This window comes from Nilaparvata lugens, chromosome 14, assembly GCF_014356525.2.
Source record: "Nilaparvata lugens isolate BPH chromosome 14, ASM1435652v1, whole genome shotgun sequence".
NCBI lineage: Eukaryota > Metazoa > Arthropoda > Insecta > Hemiptera > Delphacidae > Nilaparvata > Nilaparvata lugens.
The window spans coordinates 3606394-3633301 of record NC_052517.1 but is presented as its reverse complement, the minus strand read 5'-3'; the positions used below and the strand labels follow the sequence as shown (position 1 = coordinate 3633301).

At 34.1% G+C, this 26908-nt stretch overlaps 1 protein-coding gene across 1 annotated transcript in view; it reads right to left on the bottom strand.

Moving 5' to 3' along the window:
• Positions 1 to 1286: 1286 nt before the first annotated feature.
• The window catches only part of LOC111056360 (protein white-like), a 46322-nt gene continuing 20700 nt past the window's right edge, over positions 1287 to 26908 (bottom strand). Inside the window, 12 exon segments of the mRNA XM_039441143.1 lie at positions 1287 to 4177; positions 5230 to 5401; positions 7386 to 7491; positions 11332 to 11560; positions 13255 to 13275; positions 13277 to 13387; positions 15118 to 15282; positions 16774 to 16957; positions 17735 to 17973; positions 20986 to 21084; positions 22635 to 22706; positions 25091 to 25329. Of these exon segments, the coding sequence (XP_039297077.1) occupies positions 4073 to 4177; positions 5230 to 5401; positions 7386 to 7491; positions 11332 to 11560; positions 13255 to 13275; positions 13277 to 13387; positions 15118 to 15282; positions 16774 to 16957; positions 17735 to 17973; positions 20986 to 21084; positions 22635 to 22706; positions 25091 to 25329 (1742 nt within the window). The 3' untranslated portion in view covers positions 1287 to 4072.

Here is a 26908-nt window from a genome sequence, read left to right as displayed (position 1 = left end):
TGAATCACTATTCACAGTTGAATTTACTCTTGAAAACTTTTACTTCTAAAAACTCACTTATGTTAATAAACTCAGTTCACGTTTGAATTTGTTTCCCATATGATGATTTATCCAGTTTCGTGATAATCTGATAAAAATATTTCTCAACTATTTTGAAATTAATTTTTTTTAGTCAAGAATATTATAATTTCTTCGGCATTATTCAGTTCATTTTATCATTTTTTATTTTATTTTCAATCACCTTTTAAATTTGTTTTTCAAATGTGAGAATATTGATACTGATGGGTACGCATCTTGAAAAATATTGAAACCCTACCTTATAGAAATAGACACGACCAGACATCTGTGTAATGCATGCAATGAATAATCCACTTGTCACCACAAAAGATACAGTATTAACACAATATGATACAGTATCATCTCAACTTGATACACAACTCCATAGTTTGATACAAAACTTCCAAACTTTGATTGAATTCTACAAACCATGGCATATCTTATGCTATCTTTTCTCTATAATTCTACCATTATCATACTCAGGTCTCAATTCTGCATCTTATTAACATTGGTTTGCTATTAATCTCACAATCCTATACTATTAAACGAGCAATTTCTGTTTATATGTTCAGATGTTTATATATTTGTATTTCACCGGATCTCGAAAACGGCTCTAACGATTCTCACGAAATTCAGAACACAGTAGGTTTATAATATAAAGATTCGATTGCACTAGGTCTCATCCCTGGGAAAACTCGCTGGAGGACATTAAAAGGATAATTACTATTCATCCTTGGAAAAACAGCAGATAATAATTATTCCGCCGTCTGTTGGTGATGGAAGTGAGTGAGCGAGTTCATGTGTGTGGGACTGTGTCAAAATTATGACTCAGCTGTTGAACTTTTGTAATCATTCAATCAGGTACTTAGTGCCGGTTGCAAAAAAGCCGGGTTATTTTCAATTCTGATTAATTCCTGTAGATCCATCTTCCTGAAATGGTTTTCTCTGATTTGGTTCACATGAAATTATTCAGGATTAAAATTTAACCGGCTTTTGTGCAACCGGGCCTTGGTGAGGGAAATTTTTGCATTCCTCTGGGAATTAATCTCAATTTACTGTGATTAGATAGAACATTTCTGTATGAATGTTATTATAATTTCTTCTTTCGTGATAATTTTTTTATGCTTTTGTACTCCAGAGCGAAGCTCGGTTCTCGATAGACTATTAATAGATTACTTCAGGTAAGTACATTCACCCTTGAAATAAAGGTAAATAATTGACAACCAGACTTCTTGTAACAAAATATAATTAATAATATCAAAATACAAATAATTTTGAGACTTAGATAGCAGACTATAAACTGAGCTAAATCTATTTTTCTTCAAGAAATATAATATTATTCTAAAAACTACAAGCTTCTATATCGATATTGAATTTGAGAAATTCACCCAAAGTTCATAAACAATCAAGAAGTTCAGGAATTGGAAAAAAATTCCCAAATTTCAATGAAAGTGTTTGAAGAACGTTTACTAAAATTATAAATATCTTAATAAGTACTTGAAAGTAGTACGGTACAAATAATAATTGGAACACAATTAAATTTATCAAGTACCCTCCTTATTTTGATCAAAGCACAACTATAGGGAGGTCCACGTTATAATGGCAGTGGAGAAAGATAGGTGAACAACGTTGCCGATCCTCTGTCTTGTCAATACCTTCTATATAGACGGTAGCTGATACAGGTTTATTGATGTAATATTAACTGTTCATTCTCGTTTAAATTAATCTATTATATATTTTATGAAGCAAGAAATTATATTTTTCAATAACTTCATAATTAGGATGAAATATTTTGTTAATTAATTATTAATTCTACATTGTTAAAAGACGATCTGGCAACAAAGGGACAAAGCGAGAAAGTGATAGCGCTATCCGCTTTGTTGAATGATAGACAAGGATAGCAATACCATTGCTAATCAAGCACTGCCATTATAACGTGGACCTCACTATAGCTGTGTTATCTCTGCATCTCCGTTTGTTGGTTTGTTGATCGACAAATTTATTTTTGTTACAAATCGTCGACCAATGGGAAGATAGAGAAGACTTGACACTAACTCTTCAAGAGCCATTTTTAGTGTAAATCATTTTATTATGTTTCAATACCTAATTTCAGTAGCCCTATAAGAAATGTTGTTACTAACAATAAGTATAATAATACTTATATGAGTACGGTACCAATTTAGTATTTAGAAACCTGATTTTTTAATGGTAGATTTCAAACTACAACAAACCAATAATACAAATTCATTCTATATTATTTGACTTTATCAAAATTTATAATTCATTGTTCAATAATGACGAATTATTTGAGTATTCAGTAATTTATAATGAATACTATATTTGATTTGATTACTATATTTTTACTAATAATTAAAAACAACTACCTACAAAAAAATTAGCGATTTTAGAAATCCTACTCTCAATGATATGAATATTTTTTATTACCGTATTGGACATTATGAAAATTATTATTATTAAACGAAAATCCAAATAAATGCTGTAATTCACCCCGTAGACTTCTGCTACTGCAAATATTGACAACAGGGTAAACAGCTAGATGGAATTTCGACGAGCGCTACTATTCAAAAATTCGAAATTTGGATTTTCGTTTAATAATAATTAATTCATTAGCATTTGAATAATTGCAATACCTCAGTAATTTCCATCTGTATTATGAAAATTCATTGTCCAATAAAGAATCCCGTATTCATAATGAATTGCTTCATTCAAAACACTACCAAAATAGAAAATAAAATCAGTTAATTGTTCAACTTAAGTTTAGTATTCTAGTTGAACACATCATCACATATTAAAAACTATGAAATAAAATAAACATTTAATATCAACAAGATAAAAATCGTTACCTCTCCATCTAATATATTGTAGTATTCCTCCCAATTATTCAAGCTATAATGGTTTTGCATTGTTCTATCAAATTCTCCAATATTATTCCAAAACTTATCCAAGTTTGAACTTTATTGGATCAGCTGATGGTTCAAGCTCGGAATGTGATTCATCATACGACCGTAGCTTGATTTAATCTTGTACCAAGTTGAACTGGAGTTGAACTGTAACTTTTAACATAAGATTCTCAACCCTGGAATGAGTTGAACTTGGGTTAAACTGTCATTGAGTAGTGTACATTAACCCTGGATTAAGTTAAACTTGAGTTAAACTGTCATTGAGTAGTGGACCTTAACCCTGGATTAAGTTAAACTTGGGTTAAACTGTCATTGAGTAGTGGACATTAACCCTGGATTGAATTAAACTCGGGTTAAACTGTCATTGAGTAGTGGACATTAACCCTGGATTAAGTTAAACTTGAGTTAAACTGTCATTGAGTAGTGGACATTACCCCTGGATTAAATTAAACCTGGGTTAAACTGTCATTGAGTAGTGGACATAAACCCTGGATTGAGTTAAACTTGGGTTAAACTGTCATTGAGTAGTGGACATAAACCCTGGATTAAGTTAAACTTGGGTTAAACTGTCATTGAGTAGTGAACCTTTTAACCATGAATTGAGTTAAACTTGAATTAAACTGCAAATGAGTGAGAGACCTTTAATCTCGGATTAAGTCAAAATTGGTTAAACCTGTTCAGAAACCTGATAACATTGACGGTCTTTTAACCTGGGTTAAGTTGTACCTACTTGGGTTCGGTTAAACTGCCATTAAGTAACTGTCTTCAACCCTTGATCAATAAAACTCGAGTTGAACATTAATAGAGCATACCTTCAACTAACTAGACTGCAGTGTCAAAAATTTGAAAATAGTTCAACACTTTGAAAATAGTTCAAAACTTTGAAAATAGTTTTAAAAAATATTAAAACTAGGTAGCAGTTCGTCATGGGAAATGAGATAGATGAGTAACTTCAATTGGTAAAAAGTAGAGAGAGAACCATTCCTCTATTTTTCAAATGTTTTCCACCTGTTTTTACTCAATTTATCAACGTTTTTTCCCATCATTTTATAGTGTTTTCCTTCATTTATAGGATTTTCTACTCTCTCAACTTTCTAATGTTTTTTGCCTGATGTCCTGTAGAGTAAGGAGAGGAAAGCAAATAATCTGAATCCAATAATCAGACCAATCAAACAAAGGTAATCCATGAGGTAGTCATTCTGGAAACAAAGAAAAAATTATTAATATTTCATCAATCTTATTTTTAATAGTTCTATGTATAGAAATCATGAAATTTTGGACACGGAACTTCAATGTTTTATTTATTTATTCATTTTACAATGCAAATGGCACTGATGTAATAACATTGGTAGATAAAATAATAATGTAGTCCTTGTGCGATTTTTTCCAAATTTATAGGTGACAAAGTCCAAGATAAGGTTGGAATTTCTTATTTTTATAAAATTTGAGAGCTATATGAGGAGGGAAAATCCAGTATAATTGGAGAAAATTTTAACAATGCTATTATATCATAAACCATCAATTTTATTATTTTTAGTGCCGGTTGCACAAAAACGGGTTAAATTTTAACCGTGATTAATTCTACGAGGAGCAATCAGAGAAGCTGCCGTCTTTTCAAAAAAGCCTTCTCTGATTGGTTTTTGTGGAATTGATCACGGTTAAAATTTAACCCGCTTTTGTGAGTGAAGCCGTCATTACAAAAAAACCTTCTCTGATTGGTTTTCGTGGAATTGATCACGGTTTAAATTTAACCGCTTTTGTGAGAGGAGCCGTCTTTTCAAAAAAGCCTTCTCTGATTGGTTCTCGTGGAATTGATCACGGTTAAAATTTAACCCGCTTTTGTGAGAGAAGCCGTCTTTTCAAAAAAGTCTTCTGTGATTGGTTCTCGTGGAATTAATCACGGTTAAAATTTAACCCGCTCTTGTGCAACCGACGCTAACAATAATAAAATTGATAGTTTATGATATAATAGCATTATTGAAATTTTCCCCAAATTATACTGGCTTTTCGATCCCCTCCCATATTGCTCTCAAATTTTATAAAAATTACCGTCTTTTCAAAATAGCCTTCTCTGATTGGTTCTCGTGGAATTGATCACGGTTAACATTTAACTCGCTTTTATGCAACCGGGCTATAAAAGCTAAAACAACTTTCCTCTGGTAATATTTCTCAAAGTTTATTAAATATTCATTTTTTTATTTTTTGAATGAAGAAAAAATATTTCTAGATTGTTTAGGCTTATATAACTTACCTCGCTAAAATTGTAGGTCTCCAGTATAATATGTCCATCCTTAGGGCATGTAGCGTTCATCCTTGTACATTTAATATCAGTGACGTCACCCCACTGGTTGATAAGAAGGGCTTCGTTTCCATACTTGAACCATGACAAGTTACTTAGCCACTCAAAGTACGGGGGAACAGATCTGAAAATTATAAAAAAATAATTTAATCACTTATATAGATTAACTTTATTCATTCATTTTTTATTCTATATTGATTGATACAATAAGTACATCATCAAAATGATAGGGAGAGAAAAATAAGGTAACCTTGTGCTATTCTTCTCCCAAATTTAGATAAGGTTACACATAGTCCCAAATAGGTTAAGTCTTGTAGTTGTTCACTTCACTACATTTTCAGTCCTAGAATATTTTCACAAAACAGATTTTCAAATAAAGATGCTTCAAAACGAAACATATACAGAAGAAATATTACACATAATTAATCGCCGAATCAACTAATATTCATTTTGTTATAGTGAGGTCCACGTTATAATTGCAGTGTTTTGATTAGCAATGGTATTGCTATCCTTGTCTATCATTCAACAAAGCGGATAGCGCTCTCTCGCACTGTATCTCTCTCTCGTATAAGAAGCGAGAATTATCTATTTTTTCCTACCTTCCAATATCTTGAATTACATGATTTTCTCTCTCTTCCTTCATCAAGAGATAGGTGAATATAACTCTCCTTCTCCTTCTATAGTGAGGTCCACGTTATAATGGCAGTGTTTGATTACTAGCAATGGTGTTGCTATCCTTGTCTATCATTCAACAAAGCGGATAGCGTTGTCTCTTTCTCGCTTTGCTGTGGTGTCAGATCGTCTTTTAACAATGTAGAATTGATAACTAATTAACATAATATTTCATCTTAATTATGAAATTATTGGAAAATATAATTTCTTACTAAATAGAATCATAGAGAAACGATAGCATAAGTAGATATCCCATGGTATAGGGCGTTTATGTCGCAACTTTTACTGTTATCCCAAGCCGATAGTTCACGTAGTTCTTTCCTATGCAGCTCTGTGTCGCTGGTAGTCTCTCAAATTTGTGCTGTTCATACACTATCACCCCAAAAAAAAACAGTAAAAATTTACAATAATCGACAGTAATCGGCTTGAGATAACAGTAAAAGTTGCGACATAAATTCCCTATACCATGGGGGGATATCTACTTACGCTATTGTTTCTCTATGATAAAATATAATTGATTATTTTTAACGAGAATGAACAGTTAATATTACATCAATGAACCTGTACCAGCTACCGTCTATAGAAGTCATTGGACAAGACCGAGGATCGGCAACGTTGTTCTCCTATCTTTCTCCACTGCCATTATAACGTGGACCTCACTATAGAATGGAACGTTGTTCAATAGACAACAGAAGCTTTATAAAGGCCGTTCAAAATTGAAAAATATCAAGAAAATTAGAGTTTTATTTGAGACATGAAAATAAATTATACATTTGTGTGTATTTTTGGCTTCAAAATTCATAAAATAACTTAATTAATACAATGTGCAGTGATAATTAAGTGTAATATTTAACTATAATTTGGTGTTTCAATTTTTCTAAATTTAAAATTTGCATCTCATATTTATTTTTGGACGAAAGTTGAGCTTGAACTTCTTACAGAAGAAACATAACCTATTTTGGACATGTAATCAAAATTTGGGAATGGAATAGTTTTGGCCAAGCCTGTTGTTCTTCCCAATCATATTTATATGATTTGTTATTGTATCCACGTATAAATAAATAATAAATAAATAAATAAATAAATAAATAAATAAATAAATAAATAAATAAATAAATAAATAAATAAATAAATAAATAAAAATAAATAAATAAATAAATAAATAAATAAATAAATAAATAAAAATAAATAAATAAATAATAAATAAAAATAAATAAATAAATAAATAAATAAATAAATAATAAATAAAAATAAATAAATAATAAATAAAAATAAATAAATAAATAATAAATAAATAAATAAATAAATAAATAAATAAATAAATAAATAAATAAATAATAAATAAATAAATAAATAAATAAATAAATAAATAAATAAATAAATAAATAATAAATAAATAATAAATAAATAAATAATGAAGATAAAAAATAAACTACCCAGCGTTCAAGAAGAATCCTCCAAAGAGTAGGAATGGGATAACCACAGGCGGTCCTATTGATAACGCTACTGACACTGAAGAGCTTACACATGATATGAGGTATCCTGCAAAATAAAAATACAGTAGATAATAGAATTAGAACATAATGATAAAACTTAGGCCTGTCGAAACTAATTGTTAAAATTTTAAAGTTTTTATTAAAAGGGCACTACAAGTTCACCCCCAAGACTTCTGCTACTGCAAATATTGTCAACAGGGTAAACAGCTAGATGGAAATTCGATGAGCGCTACTATTCAAAAATTATTTGTCAGCCCGGGAATCGAACCCAGTACCTCCGGTCAGGAATGCTTACCCTTACACCAAACTGACAATCTCTGGATAGCAGCGCTATTATACAAAGCGGCCAGCAGCTTTGTATAAAATGAGCGCTGCTATGCAGAGATTGTCAGTTTGGTGTAAGGGTAAGCATTCCTGACCGGCAATTAGGAGGTAATGGGTTCGATTCCCGGGCTGACAAATAATTTTTGAATAGTAGCGCTCATCGAATTTCCATCTAGCTGTTTACCCTGTTGTCAATATTTGCAGTAGCAGAAGTCTTCGGGGTGAATTACAGCATTTAATTGTGATTTTCGTTTAATAATAATTATTATTAATTAGCATTTGAACAATTGCAACTTCCAATTTATTTCCATCTGTAGACTTTCATATTCTACAAACATACATTATAAATTATTGTTCCTAATTATTCTTGTAAATGATAATTCTATCGTTATATTTCAAATTAATTTGGATTTTCGTTTAATAATTGTTATTAATTCATTAGCAATTTGATTAATTGCAATATCTCAGTAATTCCATCTATAGGTACTACACGATTTTGTATTGAATCTTAGACCTCACTTGATACAGTCAGATTGTCAATGATACAGTATCATCTCAACTTGATACACAACACCATAATTGATACAAAACTTCCAAACATTGAATGAATTCTAAAAACCATGGGATATCATCTCATGCTATCTTTTCTACATAAATGGTACAGTATCACCACAAATGATGCAGTATCAACACAATATGATTCAGTATTACTGTACCTCAACTTGATACATAACACCATGATTTGATACAAAACTCCCAAACTTTGAATGAATTCTACAAACCATGGGACATCTAATGCTATATTTTCTCTTCTTCTTCTTTATGTGCCGTCTCCTTTAAGAAGGTTGGCTATCAACATGGCAATTTTGATTTTTGAGGCAACCGCCCTGAAAAGATCAATGGAACTACTGTTGTACCACTGTCTCAAGTTATTTAACCAGGAGATCCGTCTTCTTCCTATACTTCTTTTGCCTTGTATCTTTCCTTGTATGATGTTTTGCAAAAGTGTATATCTCTCTCCTCTCATTACATGACCCAGGTATTGCAGTTTCTGATTTTGATGGTGATCATGATTCTCTGTCCTTTCCCATTCTTCTTAATACTTCCTTGTTGGTTGTTCTGTCAGTCCAGCTTATTCTGAGAATTCTTCTATAAGCCCACATCTCAAATGCTTCTAGCCGGTCGGTGTCGTTCTTTTTAAGAGTCCAGCTCCCATTCATATAATAGAACTGGAAATACGTAGCCTTTAAGCATTCTTAATTTGAGATGCAGGCTAAGATCAGTACTACTCAGTAAGCTCCTCATTTTATTAAAAGTAGCTTTAGCCTGTCCAATTCTTGATTTTATTTCTTCGGAGTAGTCATTGTTGTCAGTGACAATTGTTCCCAAGTATTTATATTTGCAGACCTTCTCCACTAGCTCGCCTCCAATCCATAGTGTTTCTGGTTGTTGTCGGTGTTTAGTTATTGTCATAAATTTGGTCTTTTTGTGTTCAGTGTTAGCCCTCTCTCCTCGCTGGTCTTTACTACTTGATCCAGTAGCCTTGTAGTTCTTCTAAGGTTTCCGCTATTAGTATCGTATCGTCTGCGTATCTTATGTTATTAATGATCTTCCCATTTACCTTCACTCCTATTGTATTTTGACCTTCCAGTGCTTCTTGTATTATGTCTTCTGAGTACAGATTGAACAGTAAGGGTGAGAGCACACATCCTTGCCTTACTCCACGTTTTATATCTATCTCCTCGGAAAGTTCATTATCAACTAAAACTTTGGTGGTCTGATTAAAAATAGAGGTATGTTACTATTCTGATATCGTTCTTGTCCATGTTCTTATCCTTCATCAGCTTTATGAGATGGTTATGGCGAACTTTGTCGAAGGCTTTGTTATAATCAAGAAAGGCCACATATACTGGTTGGTTGACGTCCATGAGTCTTTGAGTCAAAACGTTAAATGCAAACAGCGCCTCTCTTGTACCCAATGCGTTTCTGAAGCCAAATATTTTCTCTATTTCACTATAAATGATATAGTATCTCCACAAATGATACAGTATCATCTCAACTTGATACACAACACCATAATTACATATAAAAGTTCCAAGTTTTGATTTTTTGGGATATCTTCTTATGATATAAAAACACATAGATGTTGTCAGTTTTCTACACTTTAATTTGGTACACGACCATGGTTTCGAAACCATGGTCGTGTACCAAATTAAAGTGTAGAAAACTGACAACATCTATGTGTTTTTATTTCATCATGGAACGTTTCTACAACATCGACCACAACTCAGTTGAAGTTTCTTATGATATCTTTTCTTCATGGTATCACTATAAATGATACAGTATCAACACAATATGATACAGTATCACGTCAACTCAATACACAACACCATAATTTGATACAAAACCTCCAAATTTCGAATGAATTGTACAAACCACGGGACATCTTCTAATGCTATCTTTTCTCTATATATCTCTATAAATGATACAGTATCACAACATATGATACAGTATCATCTCAACGTGATACAGATTCACCTCAACTTAACACACAACACCATGATTTGATACAAAGCTTCCAAACTTTGAATGAATTCTACAAACTATGGGATATATTCTTATATGTTATCTTTTCTCCATGGTATCACTATAAATGATACAGTATCACCACAAATGTTACAGTATCAACACACTATGATACAGTACCATCTCAACTTGATACAGTATCATCACAATATGATATAGTATCACCTCAACTTGATACACTACACCATAATTTGATACTAAGCTTCGAAACTTTGAACGAATATTCTACAAACCATGGGACATCTAATGCTATTTTTTCTCTATATCACTATAAATGATACAGTATCACCACATATGATACAGTATCATCTCAACTTGATACACAACACCATAATTACATATAAAAGTTCCAAGTTTTGATTTTTGGGATATCTTCTTATGATATCTTTTCTTCATGGTATCACTATAAATGATACAGTATCAACACAATATGATACAGTATCACGTCAACTCAATACACAACACCATAATTTGATACAAAACCTCCAAATTTCGAATGAATTGTACAAACCACGGGACATCTTCTAATGCTATCTTTTCTCTATATATCTCTATAAATGATACAGTATCACAACATATGATACAGTATCATCTCAACGTGATACAGATTCACCTCAACTTAACACACAACACCATGATTTGATACGAAGCTTCCAAGCTTTGAATGAGTTCTACAAACTATGGGATATATTCTTATATGTTATCTTTTCTCCATGGTATCACTATAAATGATACAGTATCAACACACTATGATACAGTACCATCTCAACTTGATACAGTATCAACACAATATGATACAGTATCCCCTCAACTTGATACACTATACGATAATTTGATACAAAGCTTCCAAACTTCGAATGAATTCTACAAACCAAACCATGGGACATCTTCTTAAGCTATCTTTTTCTATGAGCGTATATCTTGTATTTTTTATTCATTTTTCAATTTAAATAAATATTTTCAGTTTTATACTCACCGAAGGATGTGGCCACATTGCTAACCAATGTTATAATAATGCCAGCCTGCACGAATTTTGAAGGCGCCGGGTTGAGACCCACCATATAATACATCACAACTGTGAACAATACTGGAATCGCCAAAAATATTGGAACCTCGGCCAGGGTTTTACACAGGAAATACACGTCGGTCCGATACATTCCGTTGAAATGTTCCCGCAAAAACACTGGTAGCTCTGCGCAGAAAACCTGCAAAACAAATTGAAATTCAAATAATATCTAATAATATAAAGTAGATGGAAATTTCCATCTGTAGATTGGCTAGTCGCTATGGCTTCGTATAGAATGAGCGCTGCTATCCAGAGATTGTCAGTTTGGTATAAGTGTGAGCAATCCTGACCGGCAATTAGGAGGTACTGGGTTCGATTCCCGGGCTGACAAATAATTTTTGAAAAGTATCGTTCATCGAATTTCCATGTAGCTGTTTACCCTGTTGTCAATATTTGCAGTAGCAGAAGTCTTCGGGGTGAATTACAGCATTTAATTTGGTTTTTCGTTTAATGATATTAAATAATTTTGTAACACGAATAAAATAAATTTGATTTATTACTGTATAATATTTATATCAAATATCCAATGAAAGCTATATCAAATAGAACTAAAGGACTTCTGCTACAGCGAATATTGACCAAAGACTAATAAATAGGCAGAAGGAATTTGAAGACTCGATAAATGTAAGAGAATTTATGAATGAATTAAGGAAATTTCTAAAATGAATCTGAATTCATGAATTATTGTTATAATTTTGGTTTACAATTGTTTATAATTTTAATAATAATTTATTCATCAATAATTATTGTTATTTTTCATTGTTGTTTCATTCTTAAAATTTCCTTTAGAAGTCCTTAGTTCTATTTAAATAGCTCTCATTGAATATTTTATATAAATATTATTAGTAATAATATTTTATATAAATGAATGAATAAATGAATAAATAAATTTATTTCCTTCTCAAATTACAAATTACAAAAGTAGAAATTAAAAATTATCTTGGAAATTATACTGATCACGTATCCAGTTGTGTGATCAGATAATCAAAGTATAATTAACAAGGTAAAAACATTATCAACTTAAATAATAAAAATAAACTTGTATGAAAAAAATAAAAGCTGTGAGTCTAGTCTAGGTGATTAAGATTGCTAAAACAATACTGAAACTACTGCCTGTAGCGCATAAGATAAAAAACAAATAAATTGAAACAGTCCAGAAAACCAAAAACTTGAATAAATGAAATGCATTTAAATGTAATAATTAATGTAATTAATATAATACCGTACATGCCTTAGTGGAATAGTGATTCAATTGAATAATAATATTTTTTATCAGAATGGTGCCGTTGAACAATGCTAGCTCAACATGCACCATTATCTAACAACATTTCTAACCATCCAAACGTCGTTCTCTGTAAATAACCAGCTCTTTGCTCTCTCACAAAAGATAATATAGGAATCACACCTTCTCAATTCAATTGGCAATTTATTGTAAATATAAGGTCCATAAACGAGTGCCTAAAAATTTCCCTGCTCACCTTTGGTGTCCTACATAGTAGCTCCTAACATTTAGTGTCCTAAATATTATATAGTAATAATATTTAAACAGTTTATAATAAAATCTTCCAAAACTTTCTCATCTGTGAAATAATAATTCATTCACAAAGACGGCATTAGGTCAATATCCTCGGTAAATTAAGAATGTATATGTAAAATTTCAAGTGAATCAGTTGAGTAGTTGAGACGTGATGATGCGTCATTCGTGAATTTCCTATTCCATACATGTTAAATACGATTATTTCCTCTATTAGGTATATTATTAGATAGTTTATAGATTATAGAAGATAGATAAATAGATTATTTATTTAGGTATAAAAGTAGTCCTATACTCACAGATATCACAGCGAAAACATTCTTGGAAAGTCATATTTGTAATACAGATGAAAAGAGCTCCATTAATATTCATGACTCCATCCTGGTCGTTCTCCTGGCCAAAATAGATTATTCCAACCATTAGAGCTACCATCTGTGAAAAAAAATTATAAAAAATTATCCTCATTTTCTTCCAATCAATCAATTTATACAGGGTGTCCCACGAAAGGTATAACAGCCGAAGACCATAAATTCCACATGAAATTTGCAACAAAAATGTACAGTAAAATTTTCTTATATACTAGTAGTTCTGTGAACAGTAGACCTCTCACGCAGTATTCTCATCCACAAGTACCTGATTGAAACTATAGACCTTATATGGAAATACAGCAATAGACTGGCTTCTCCACACATCTGTGTAATCACTTGTCAGCTGATTTATGATGAATAATTCTATTGTCTGACTTTTACTCTAATATTGACGTATGAAGGAGGCTCCTTTTTCCTTTAATATTATCCTTGAAATGCAAAATTTTCAAAAACCTTGTATATACGTCGACGCGCAATTAAAAATAAGAACATACCAGTCAAATTTCATGAAAATCTATTACCGCGTTTCGCCGTAAATGCGCAACATATAAACATATATAAACGTACCTATATATAAACATTTTTAAACATTAAGAGAAATGCCAAACCGTTGACTTGAATCTTAGAAAAGAAAGTGCTGAAAAGAAAGTAGACCTTTCTGACCTCTCTGAATCTAGACCTCTCTTCACTCGGTCAAAAAGGAACATACCTGTCAAATTTCATGAAAATCTATTGCCGCGTTTCGCCGTAAATGCTAAACATACAGACATTTATAAATATAAAAAGAAATGCCAAAACCGTCGACTTGAATCTTAGACCTCACTTCGCTCAGTCAATTATTGAAATATATCTTCCCTTTTCCGCTCCTCTTCACACTTCATTCCTTACTTTTTTATACCCTCTACCTGCCTATTACATGGAAAACCATAGTTCTCTATTCATTTGTACAATAAGTACATTATCAAAATGATAGGGAGAGGAAAGATGAGGTAACCTTGTGCTATTCCTCTCCCAAATTAAGATAACACATAGAAAATCACTATTGTTATACCCCAACACATATAACATATAGTGGGGTGTATATTTATTCATTGAAATTATCATTTATTCATTGTTGAAACACCGCTGATTTATGTAGTTGCATTACAATACTATATTATCAATATTCCAATGTTCCATTCAATCTTCATTGTAATTAATAAGTTTTCATAATATGTGAAATTTGTTGCATAATTAGCTGTTGTACTGTAATTTATTGTAGATTCGTGTATAGACCAGAATGTATTGTGACTTACTTGAATAAATAAAATTTGAATTTGAATTTGAGTCTGAAATAGGTTAAGTCTTGTAGCTCTTCAATTCACAAAACTAGTTGGCTAGATATTTTTCCTCCTTTTTTTTTTCAACACACCCCACCATGAAGCCTGTTTTTTGTTTTTATTGCAAATTTAATTTTTGATGGTGTTGTTTTGTATTCTGATTTATTTTGTGTATCTTGTGCTGGTTTAAATAAAATTATTGATTGAAAGGAGTGGCGGTAGTCGAGTGGATCAGATGCTGGCTTTATGATTCAGAGGCCCGGGTTCAAATCCCGGCCCGGGCAAGATATTTATCTCGGGCCACTTCCGTGTTTCGGATGGACACGTTAACCGTCGGTCCCGGCTGCCTAGAAAGCAGTCGTTAGGTGATGTGAGAGGCCCTGAAATTGATCAGTTGCGACCTGAAAACTCTGACACCAGACCTCAGCCAGCCAGGTCACAACATATTATTATTATTGATTGAGAAAATACTTACAAAAGTCTGTAGCATCCTGACTTTGATAAGAACCGGTTCCTTCCATACACTGATCCATGATCGCCAAAACACGGCCTTAAACTGGTTGTACCAGGAAGCCTTGTAAGGGGAGAGTGCCCTGGGATACAGGGAGTCACCCCAAGCTCCGACAAACATGGATTTCGACTGAAAATAAAGGGAAAATATTGATAAAAGGTGTATAAATATATTTCAAAAAATATTTCTACTGTACTGTTTCATGTTGTTCATTGTTATACTATAGTATATTTCGCACCTAGAGCAGAAAATGAGATTTTTCTGGCTCGAAATCGGTTTTCAAGTCCGAGGCCGTAGGCCGAGGACTAGAAAAGAATGAGAGCCGGAAAACATTTTTGCCTGTGGTGTGAACGATATTTTTCACCACACTACAGGGTATTGCTGACAAAATAAATAAAGAATACAAAATAAAGAATACTTGTTATCGTACCTATCTCTTGATTTTAGTGGTAGAAGATTTGCAGTCAGGATTCCAGATTCTTTTAAAATTTCACTTGGAATATCACGGGCGTCGTCATCTTCAAGCATTTTTGAAAATTTGGAATGCGCTAATCAACAATAAATAATTGAAATAAAGATGGTTGCGAAGCGAATGCTGAATTAGTTTGATTCGAAACTCGAACTGAAATCATGGCGACTTTGATGAAGAAAGTGGACACTCGCCTGATCTAGCAGATGACTTATTAACTACGGACTTCCAAGCGGCTGGAAAGAGAACACTTTCTGGCCTAGACCGGAAAAGAAACCTGTTTCTTACATCAGACGAGAGTCGTCTGCTAACAAGGTCTTTCAGATCTATGTAGGGACTGGAAAACAGCTGCTTTCTGTGCAGTGTGGCGAGAATATTATATCTAACAAATATTACATTGAAATATATCAATAAAGCCAGAAGTTCTACAGATGAACCATTTTATTTATTTATATTTTTTACAGAGAAGCACTGATTGGGAGAGAAAAACTAAGGATACTCCTTGTACTATTTCTTACAGACCTACATTATCATAAGACAGTTTTTTTAACAGCGAATTTGGTTCTAGCTTCTGGGGGAATAAGATTTTTTTCATGATAATTGGCCTGTTTACACATCGCCAATTGGCGAGACAGTTGTCTTTGGACAATTGTCATCACGTGGTTGCGGATTGTCGGCCAACTATTAGCGGAAGATGCTTATACGCGGCCAACTATTGGCATGTCAGTTGACAGCTAAACATGGCCGAGTTCTCGTCCTCTGTTGTGACTGAACTGGCAAAAGCAAGACAGCGCTACTGGCCTACACCGTTCACACGGCGCCAGCTGTCGCGACAACTGATATTCCGAGTGGTGGGGGGCTCGCTTGGCCCAATTGACTGTCCATAGTCTACTCCCGGAGACAGTTGAATTGTTGAATTCCGGGCCAATTGCCGGGACAGTTGGCAAGACAATTGGCCTGAAGTGTTTATACGAAGAAAATAATTTCATGCTAGTCAGTTGCCTTATGACAATTGTCTCGCCAATTGGCATCGTATAAACTAGGCTATATGGAGCATAAATCATAATCCATATTGATTTGTGATTCTAGGATTAATGTCTTGGTGAAAAATTGATACCATAATTTGATAGAAAACCAGAATACTGTTGTACCTTATGGTCGCTAAACTTGGGCTCCGCTTCGAGGGCCAGTTTAGTGCCGATCTCGGATGTGGCGAATGTGTCGCAGACCAATTCAATCATGTTGCGACACGACTCCTCGCTGTTGGGCACAACAGCTAACAGCTGGATGAAGAAATCAGCTGGGTTGTAGTGGCTGGGACAGCCTGCGCCCAAACTACAACACGAATTGGAGAAAATTGAAAAAAAATTGAGAAGTAGAAGTAGTGGACATGAGATGTGGGGAGAAGGAGAAGAAACAGGAGGAGGAGGAGGAGGAGGAGGAAGAAGAAGAAGAAGAAGAAGAAGAAGAAGAAGATGATGGCAATAGAAGTAGAAGATGGAGACAGGTGAGGTGGAAGAAAAAGAAGAAGACAGATGATGAGGGGGGAAGAAGACAGACAAGAAGAAGAAGAAGAAGAAGAAGAAGAAGAAGAAGGATACAGGAAAAGAAGAAGAAGAAGAAGGATACAGGAAAAGAAGAAGAAGAAGAAGCAAGGTAGAGGTGGAGGAGGAAGATGAAGAGGAGGTGGAGGAGAAGGAGGAGGAAGATGAGGAGGGGGAGGAAGAGGAGGAGGAGGGGGAGGAGGAGGGGGAGGAGGAGGAGGAAGAGGAGGCGGAGAAGGAGAAGAAGGAGGATGAGAGGATAATAGAGAGGAATACAGAGGAGAAAAGTTGGAGGGACACAACAATTTTGAAAAAGTATAAATAAAACGGGGAGGACGCTGATGATAATGAGGAGGAGATGGAGTTGGAGGAGGAGGGGGAGGACAATAACAAGAATAAGAACAGGAAAAGGACAGATTATTTCATCAATAATGACTGTCTAGTTTCAAAAATCCAGTATATATATAGTATTTATCCAATTTTCTCCGTAAATCTTGTACTTGATCTGTAATAATAATATTTTCAACTACAATTTTTCCCGATTTCAGAGTATTTGCCGACTACTCACCCCCTAAAAAAGTCAGTAGCCTGGTCCAGGGACCCCAGAAAGGCGACCCTTCCCTCGGCCATGAGGAGGATCTTGTCGAACATGGCGTAGACCTCAGAGGAGGGCTGGTGAATGGTGCAGATCAGCGTCTTGCCTTTGTTGGCCAGGGACTTCAGAACACTGACCACATTCTGTGCCATATACGAGTCGAGGCCTGATGTCGGCTCATCGCAAAATAGCAACGGTGGGTTGGTCAGAACCTGCCAAAATAGTTAAAAATAGCTTAGAAAATTAAGATCCTGTGAAAACATCTTTAATAGTTATTTTCCTACAGATACCTTGAAAAGTGACCATTTGTGCACTGATTGCAGGCCGCAAAGAATCACTTTTCCGCATCAGTGCGCAAAGTGAGTACTTTGCATACTCCATATTTGCAACATGACAACGCAAAATAGTTAGTAGGTTATATGGAGCACCAGTGCAGCAAAATCAAAATTAACTTGGTAACTGTGACTGTGGTGCACGTTATAATAATAACGATGGACAACGAGGACAGCGACAGCCACCACCCACACAGCACACAGCCGCCCCTTCATTCAAACACTACTACATTATTCAATTTGACAATAAATTAAGGTTTTTATTAATAACAGCATCACACACACAAACATTTGATGCATTTCAGGCAATTTTACCCATAATTACCCACTTTTCATATTCAATGGTAACTGTAGGAAAAATTTAATGTGAAATACGTGCGCAAAGTGACAGTTTGCTGCACCAAAAGAAACGTTTACGCACGAGCCGTAGGCGAGGGCGGAATGGTTTGTTGAGTGCAACAAAGGAACTTTGCGCACATATTTCACATTAAATTTTTCCTACAGTTACCATTGAATATGAAAAGTGGTTGATTATGGGTAATATGATGGCTGAAATCCATCAAATGTTTTTCTGTATAATTTTGTTATTAATAACAACTTTAATTTATTTTAAACTTGATAATCCAAATGAAAATTAATGATAAATAATTTATTCAAATTAAAAATTAAATTGATCCAATTAATTTGAAAATTTGAATAAATCTTGATTTCTAAATAATTTTTCAACCAATCAATTTATGAATGAAAAAATATTATTTGAAATAATGAATAATTAATAATATTCAAAATGTATAATTTAATGAGTTCTCATTTTTATTTATTTGAAAATCAGAAAAAAATATAGATATAGTGAGGTCCACGTTATAATGGCAGTGGATAAAGATAGAAGAATAGCGATGCCGATTCTCTGCATTAATTAATTATATTTCTACACTGTCAAAAACATACTTGGCATCGTTGTGGACCTGGAAAAGGATAGTACCACCGGCTTTGTCGAATGATAGACAAGGATAGCAAAACCAAAGTTGATCAAATACTGTCATTATAACGTGGACCTTACTATAGAACAAATTCGCATTCAAAATACACGCCAACAATGTCAACAGTTGATTGGGATGGCTGCAAGATAATACGCAAAGTATTAAGAGTACGCAAAGTAATACTTTGCGCACTAGAGCGGAAAAGTGATTCTTTGCGTTCTGTAATCAGTGCAGGAATGGTCACTTTTCAACGTAACTGTAGGAAAAAAATATTGGCAAAGTGTGAAACAAAGTTCGAAAATTATTGTGAACCTGCAAAAACATTTCCAAAATTTATCAGAAAAAGGGTAAAAATAGGTTGATGATTTCAATGATCAAATTCATATCGACTATAGTGAGGTCCACGTTATAATGACAGTGGAGAAAGATAGGAGAACAACGTTGCCGATCCTCTGTCTTGTCAATGCCTTCTATTGACGGTAGCTGATACAGGTTTATTGATGTAATATTAACTGTTCATCCTCGTTTAAAATAATCAATTATATTTCATTGAGCAAGAAATTATATTTTTCAATAATTTTATAATTAAGATAAAATATTTTGTTAATTGATTATTAATTCTACATTGTTAAAAGACGATCCGGCAACAGAGCAAAGTGGGAAAGAGATATCGCTATCCGCTTTGTTGAATGATAGACAAGGATAGCAATACCATTGCTAATCAAACACTGCCATTATAACGTGGACCTCAATATAGATACAAAGGGTATTGTATTATAGTATTATATCCTTATCCAATATTATATATTGTATTATATCAAAGTTGGAGGTGTATATTGTATTCACCAAGAAACTAAAATATCTTCTCATGATTTAATTATAAATCATCGAAATTGTGATGGTAGTTCATGATATTTCTACCAAGTCTACAAACGATTTGACAACGGTGCGAAGTTGGAAAAGGTTGGAGCTATCTGCTTTGTCCAATGACAGACAAGGACAGCAACACCAATGTTAATCAGGTGCTGACTTTATAACGTGGACCTCACTATAGAACAAGAACAACCACAATATGATACAGTATCATCTCAACTTGATACACAACACCATAATTTGATACAAAACAGGATAGAGCTATCTGCTTTGTCGAATGACAGACAAGGACAGCAACACCAATGTTAATCAGGTGCTGACTTAAATGTGAGTCTCACTACACGGTCTCTACTGGATTACTGCATTGAAATTGTGACTCAATTTTATCTAAAATTAAAAAATGATTATTTTTTTAATTGAGATTAAACTAATTTAATCTTAATTTTGTATCTGTGAAGACATTCCTCCAATTATATTTCTATAATACTAGTAGTTCTGTGAACAGTAGACTTCACGCAGTATTCTCATCCACAAGTACCTGATTGAAACTATAGACCTTATGGAAATACAGCAATAGACTGGCTTCTCCACAAATCTGTGTAATCACTTGTCAGCTGATTTATGATGAATAATTCTATAGCCTGATTTTTACTCTAATATTGGCGTATGAAGGAGGCTCCTTTTTCCTTTTATATTATCTTTGAAATGCAACATTTCTAAAAACCTAGTATATACGTCGACGCGCAATTTAAAAAGGAACATACGTGTCAAATTTTATGAAAATCTATTACCGCGTTTCGCCGTAAATGCGCAGCATATAAACATTTAAACATTAAGAGAAATGCCAAACCGTCGACTTGAATCTTAGACCTCAATTCGCTCGGTCAATTATGCTCTACTTTTCAAATTTGAATATTTGCGCAGCATATAAACATTTAAAAATTAAGAGAAATGCCAAACCGTCGACTTGAATCTTAGACCTCACTTCGCTCGGTCAATTATGTTCTACTTTTCAATAATTTGAATATTTTCAACTTACTTCGGATGCGAAAGACAGTCGTTTCATTTCTCCGCCGGAAATTCCTTTAATTTTTCCTGGTACTCCAATTATTGTATTTTGGCAGCCTGTCAGCATTAACTGTAACACAAATAAATTCAAGTGGAATAGTTATTGGAAAAAATTAATCGTGGAAAAATCTACTACCTTGCAAACATAATCTAAAAAATGAAATAAATGTGACACAAGGTACTGCAACTGAATGCGTGAACAATCTATTAATTAGTCTATTTTTATTACTTTCCTTGGCCTATTACCATAGGTAAGGAAAGTATTGCTTTCCAAAAAAATTTATGGTACACTAATTTGATGTTTTCTATACGTTTCTTTCATTACTTTCCTTGCCCTTTTACCATAGGTAAGGAAAGTATTGCTTTCAAAAAAATTAAGGTACCCTAATTTCAAGTTTTCTATACGTTTCAAGGTCCCCTGAGTCCAAAAACACGATTTTTGTGTGTTGGTCTGTTTGTGTGTATGTGTGTGTGTATGTCTGTGAACACGATAACTCCATTCCTAGTTAACCGATTGACTTGAAATTTTAAACTTAAGGTCCTTATACCATGAGGATCCGACAATAAGAAATTCAATAAAATTCAATTAAAGATGGCGGAAAAATGGCAGATAATTACTAAAAAACCATGTTTTTACGTTTTTCTCGAAAACAGCTCTAATTTCTCTTCAAATTTATACCATGGATAGCTATTTATAAGCCCTATCAACTGACATGAGTCTCATTTCTGGGAAAATTGCAGGAGCTCCGTAATATTCTTGAAAAAATGGCAGTTACTAGAAAACCATGTTTTTCACGGTTTTATCGAAAACGGCTCTAACGATTTTCTTGAAATTTATACCATGGATAGCTATTCATAAGCCCTATCAACTGACATGAGTCTCATTTCTGGGAAAATTGCAGGAGCTCCGTAATATTCTTGATAAAAATGGCAGTTACTAAAAAACTATGTTTTTCACGTTTTTCTCAAAAACGGCTCTAACGATTTTTTTCAAATTCATACCCTGTATAGTTATTTATGAGCTTCATCAACTGGCATGAGTCTTTTCCCTGGGAAACTAATGGGGGGTCCACCCCATCATTGAGAAATGGACTTTGTAACCTCCTTCTCGTGCATGAGGAAGGCAGGTAGAGCAGTTTATAAAAAGAACACATAGTCGAGATATTTCATCTGTAGAACAGCTGTTTTGACGACTTTCAAAAAGATCATCGAATTCAAAATTTACACAAAGGAAGAAGTACTCTGAAAACAATTACATACACACACATCAGTAGTCTGATCGTAGTTGCCGCCAATCGTCATTATGTTATTCCCCTAAATTATTCTCGTTTGAGAATGAGGCTTACAGCTCAATGAGCAAGGAAAGTTGTGTTAGTATACCACACCAGATTTTTCTTGTTGGGAACAAACATTCACTCTCAGTATGAATAAATAAATAAGTAAATTAAAAATATTATAATTATTATAATGAATCACCCTGAAGACTTCTGCTACTGCAGATATTTACATCATTTAATTGAGATTTACGTTTCATAATAATTATTCATTATTCAGCATTTGAACAATTGCAACAATTTATTTAAATCTGTAAAAATATTATTGATAATTCAATGTACCAACCTCTTCAATGACTTCTTCTACACGACTCATCCTTTGCTCATAGCTCAAGTGCCTGTCCATCCTTACCATTGCCTGTCAAGAAAAAAAGAGTATTAAATATTTCCTTTGAAGGATAAGGAAGAGAGTCGTACCGGTAGTTGAAGCAGGTGTAGGAGAATTAAGGTGCGTACAGACTTTCGCTCTGCTCCGCAATCGAACGTCACTCGAGCAGAGCGATTGATGATCGACCGGGGAGCAACAGTGGAACGCGAGAAGAGCTAACATCTCCCGTAATGTTCATGATCGGAGCGAGTGCGGAGCGATGGCGGAGCTAGTGAAAAAATAATTTCAATTATTTCTGAGAAACTTTCTCGCTTTCACCACCCACTTATCTTTTGAAACAAAAAAGTTCCCACCATGTCGAAAATGTCATGTTTTCTGCTTGAAATGTCTCGACATTGACGAACATAATCATCAATTAAAAAATAACTATAGGTCGGATAATACTTTTCCAGACACCAATAGAAAGGAGACATTCTCCCCGTTAATTTGATATAAAATTATTACGCATTACGACGCCCCATGATTCTGATAGAAGTGATATTCAAAAGAGAAACAAATTTTTGCGATGTTTCCAATTTTATCATGAAAGTTAAATTTCCTTTTGATCCTTTAGACCTGAAATTCTTCTAGCACTACTAGGATATCGGGGATGATATTCTACATTCAATTTTCTGACGTTGAATTGGAAATTTGAGAAAGTTGAAATTTTTCACGAATTGGCAACCATGTAATTTCTTTTGATGGAGGGCCAAGTTTCAATTCATTCTACACAAACCATGATTTAAAATTATATTCAGAGAGTGAAATATTGAAATATGAGTATATTTTTAAACTATTCAACAAGATCTTGAAAATGATATGACAATGCCCGGTTGCACAAAAGCTTTTCAAATTTAATCAAGATTAAATGCTACGAGAACCAATCACAGAAGACTTTTTCCAAAAAGAGTCTTCTCTCATTGGTGCTCATGTAATTTAATCACAATTGCAGTTTAACAGGTTTTTATGCAACCGAAGAGTCTTGAAACACAAGATGAGAATGAGACATCGAATACTTGGATCAAGTATAGAGACATTGGCAAAAATAGTTTTTTGTCATACTTACTCAGTTGCAGCTGTTTTCCAAGCATTGAATGAAGCCGGTAAACAGCTGTTCGCAGAACAAAAAAACATGTGATTTTCATTACAGCATACTATACTGTAAAGAGATCATATGTTTTCTTTACAGTCGAGTATGTTTCCTAGTTCTATAGTTAATATAGTCCTATGTTAATATAACTAGTAGTTCTGTAAACAGTAGACCTCACGCAGTATTCTCATCCACAAGTACCAGATGTCAACTGTTTTAAATGTTAACAAACTCAGTTCACGTTTCAATTTGTATTTCATATGATATAATTCATCCAGTTCCGTGATGATCTTTCTATCTTATGAAAATTAATTTTTTGTCATACTTACTCAATAGCAGCTGTTTTCCATGCATTAAATCAAGCCGGTAAACAGCTGTTTGCAGAACAATAAAACATGTGATTTTCATTACAGCATACTATACTGTAAAGAGATCATAAATGTTCTCTTTACAGTCGAGTATGTTGGGACTCTACTGAGTCCTAATAACATCTGAGTAATTAATATACAAGCTTTAATAATTGAAGAACTCATTTAAGGAGTTTCAAGTTATAAGAACTCATCTGAAATCTTATAATTTAGGCCTTTATTATTTTATTTGAGCTCGATGGGTCTGTCTGTTATGAACTAGGCGCTACGGGCTAGGTCATGTTTATAAAATGCAGTAACTCGAGCATAAGCAGGTAATGGTTTCTGTTTCTCAGCAATATTATTATTTCTCAGATAAATATGACAAAAAATACTGTACGTAACTTGTACGGTAACGTATTTACCGCATTCGTATGACTAGTAGTTCTGTGAACAGTAGACCTCACGCAGTATTCTCATCCACAAGTACCTGATTGAAACTGTAGACCTTATGGAAATACAGCAATAGACTGGCTTCTCCACATATCTGTGTAATCACTTGTCAGCTGATTTATGATGAATAATTCTATAGTTTGATTTTTACTCTAATATTGGCATATGAAGAAGGCTCCTTTTTCCTTTTATATTATCCTTGAAATGCAAAATTTCCAAAAACCTTGTATGTACCTCGACGCGCAATTAAAAAAGGAACATACCTGTCAAATTTCATGAAAATCTATTACCGCGTTTCACCGTAAATGCGCAACATAATAATTATAAACATTTAAACATTAAGAGAAATGCCAAACCGTCGACTTGAATCTTAGACCTCACTTCGCTCGGTCAATAATTCTGCCCTCAACTACGTTTCGGGCAGAAACAATCATACTTAAGCGGTAAATCATTGTTACCGGACTTGTGACGTAAAGTACTATTACCTGAAAAACAAGATGCTCCCTAACAGTAAGTGTGCCCACAAACAGGTCATCCTGTTGCACATATGCCGACAGAGAAGCCAAGGTGTTGGCAGTGACTGGGATCCCATTGATGGCCCGTTGTCCAGACACCATCAAGTCATGCGAATTCCTGAATGTCAGACTGTTGAGCAGAGTCGTTTTTCCAGCACCACTCGAACCCATCAGAGCAATCAGTTCTCCAGGGTAGGCTACTCCAGTCACTGGAAAGGTACGAGAAATAATATGATAAATAACAGTGGTGTTAGGTGATGTGAGGGGTCGATGTCAAACGAGGCAAACGACAGAAGTGTCCTGCGATAGTCGAGACCAGCGACGGTAGAGACCGGCGACATTCGAGGCCAGCGACGGTAGAGGACTCCTGAAAAAGAGGCCTCAAATGTCGCCTGCGTTAGGCGACAGTTGAGGCCACTCTTATTTCTGTACAGCCCCGACAGTCGAGACCTACGACCGTAGAGGACTCCTGAAAAAGTGGCCTCAATGTCGCCTGCGTTAGGCGACAGTTGAGGCCACTCTTATTTCTGTACAGCCCCGACAGTCGAGACCTACGACCGTAGAGGACTGTAAAACAGTCCTCGAATGTCGTCGGTCTCGACTGTCGCGCCCCCGATGTGAGAGGCCCTGAAATTGATCAGATGCGACCTGAAAACTCTGACACCAGTCCATTTATCTAATGAATCCTATACTACCGAGCAATTTCTGTTTATATGTTTAGATGTTTGGATGTTTATATGTTTGTATTTCACCGGATCTCGAAAACGGCTCTAACGATTCTCACGAAATTCAGAACATAGTAGGTTTATAACAGGCACGGCCCTAGGGACTTTGCCGCCCTGGGCGAAATCGGCAAACGCCGCCCCCCCCACCAACAGGTATCCCGTCTAATAATTGTTTACTTGAAAATTTGCCAGAAGGTTATCAGCTTTTCAAGTTAAAAATGACATTTAAACAAATATTTTTGACAAATATAAATATTGAGGAATAAGTGCAGGCAATAAATGCTCAAATAAAGGTATGGAGAGAAAAATTTGGAACACAATAATTTTCAACTCTACAGCTCTTTTAAGGATAGTAAGAGGATTAACATATAAAAAGTCCTCACCCTTACCCCATGTGCCAACGGAGTGGGGGTGGTTTAAAAGTATCATTTTTTCATTTTTGTCATAAATTTCGGAAACTATGCAACTTATGAGCATTTGTACACTGTGAAAATTGAAGCTAACAAAATTACCAACAAGTTTTGTTCTCTACATTCTCTTCATATCTCTTATAGTTTCTGAGATATCCGCTCTTGAAGGTGAGACATTTTTTGAAAAAACACTTCTGCCTCCAATTTTTTTCATCTTTTCGGCCTTATAATTCTTGAACGATTGATGAAAAAAATCCGTGCTGATTATAAGCTGACGGAGCATCAAATTATCTTCAATTTGATGTATATATTTTCACTATTTCACGCATTTCCCTACGACTATTGCAGCAGTTTTAGTGTTGAGAGTGAAAGTTTTGTTTGGTAGAGGATTTCGATAAATCTAATACTTTTTAGATATATATGTTCTAAAGTGATGCATTTTCTAAACCCCAGTTTTTTCCATTTTTCGCTCTTCCAATTCTTATAACTTTCCAACAATTGATGGAAAAAGAATGTGCTTACTACGATTGTAGAGCATTAAATTATCATTCATTTCATGTATAATTTGACTTTTTCACACTTTCCCTTCATTATGACTGTTGCAGCAGTTTTAGGTTTGAGAGTCAAATATCAAGATTTGCAACAAGTGACTT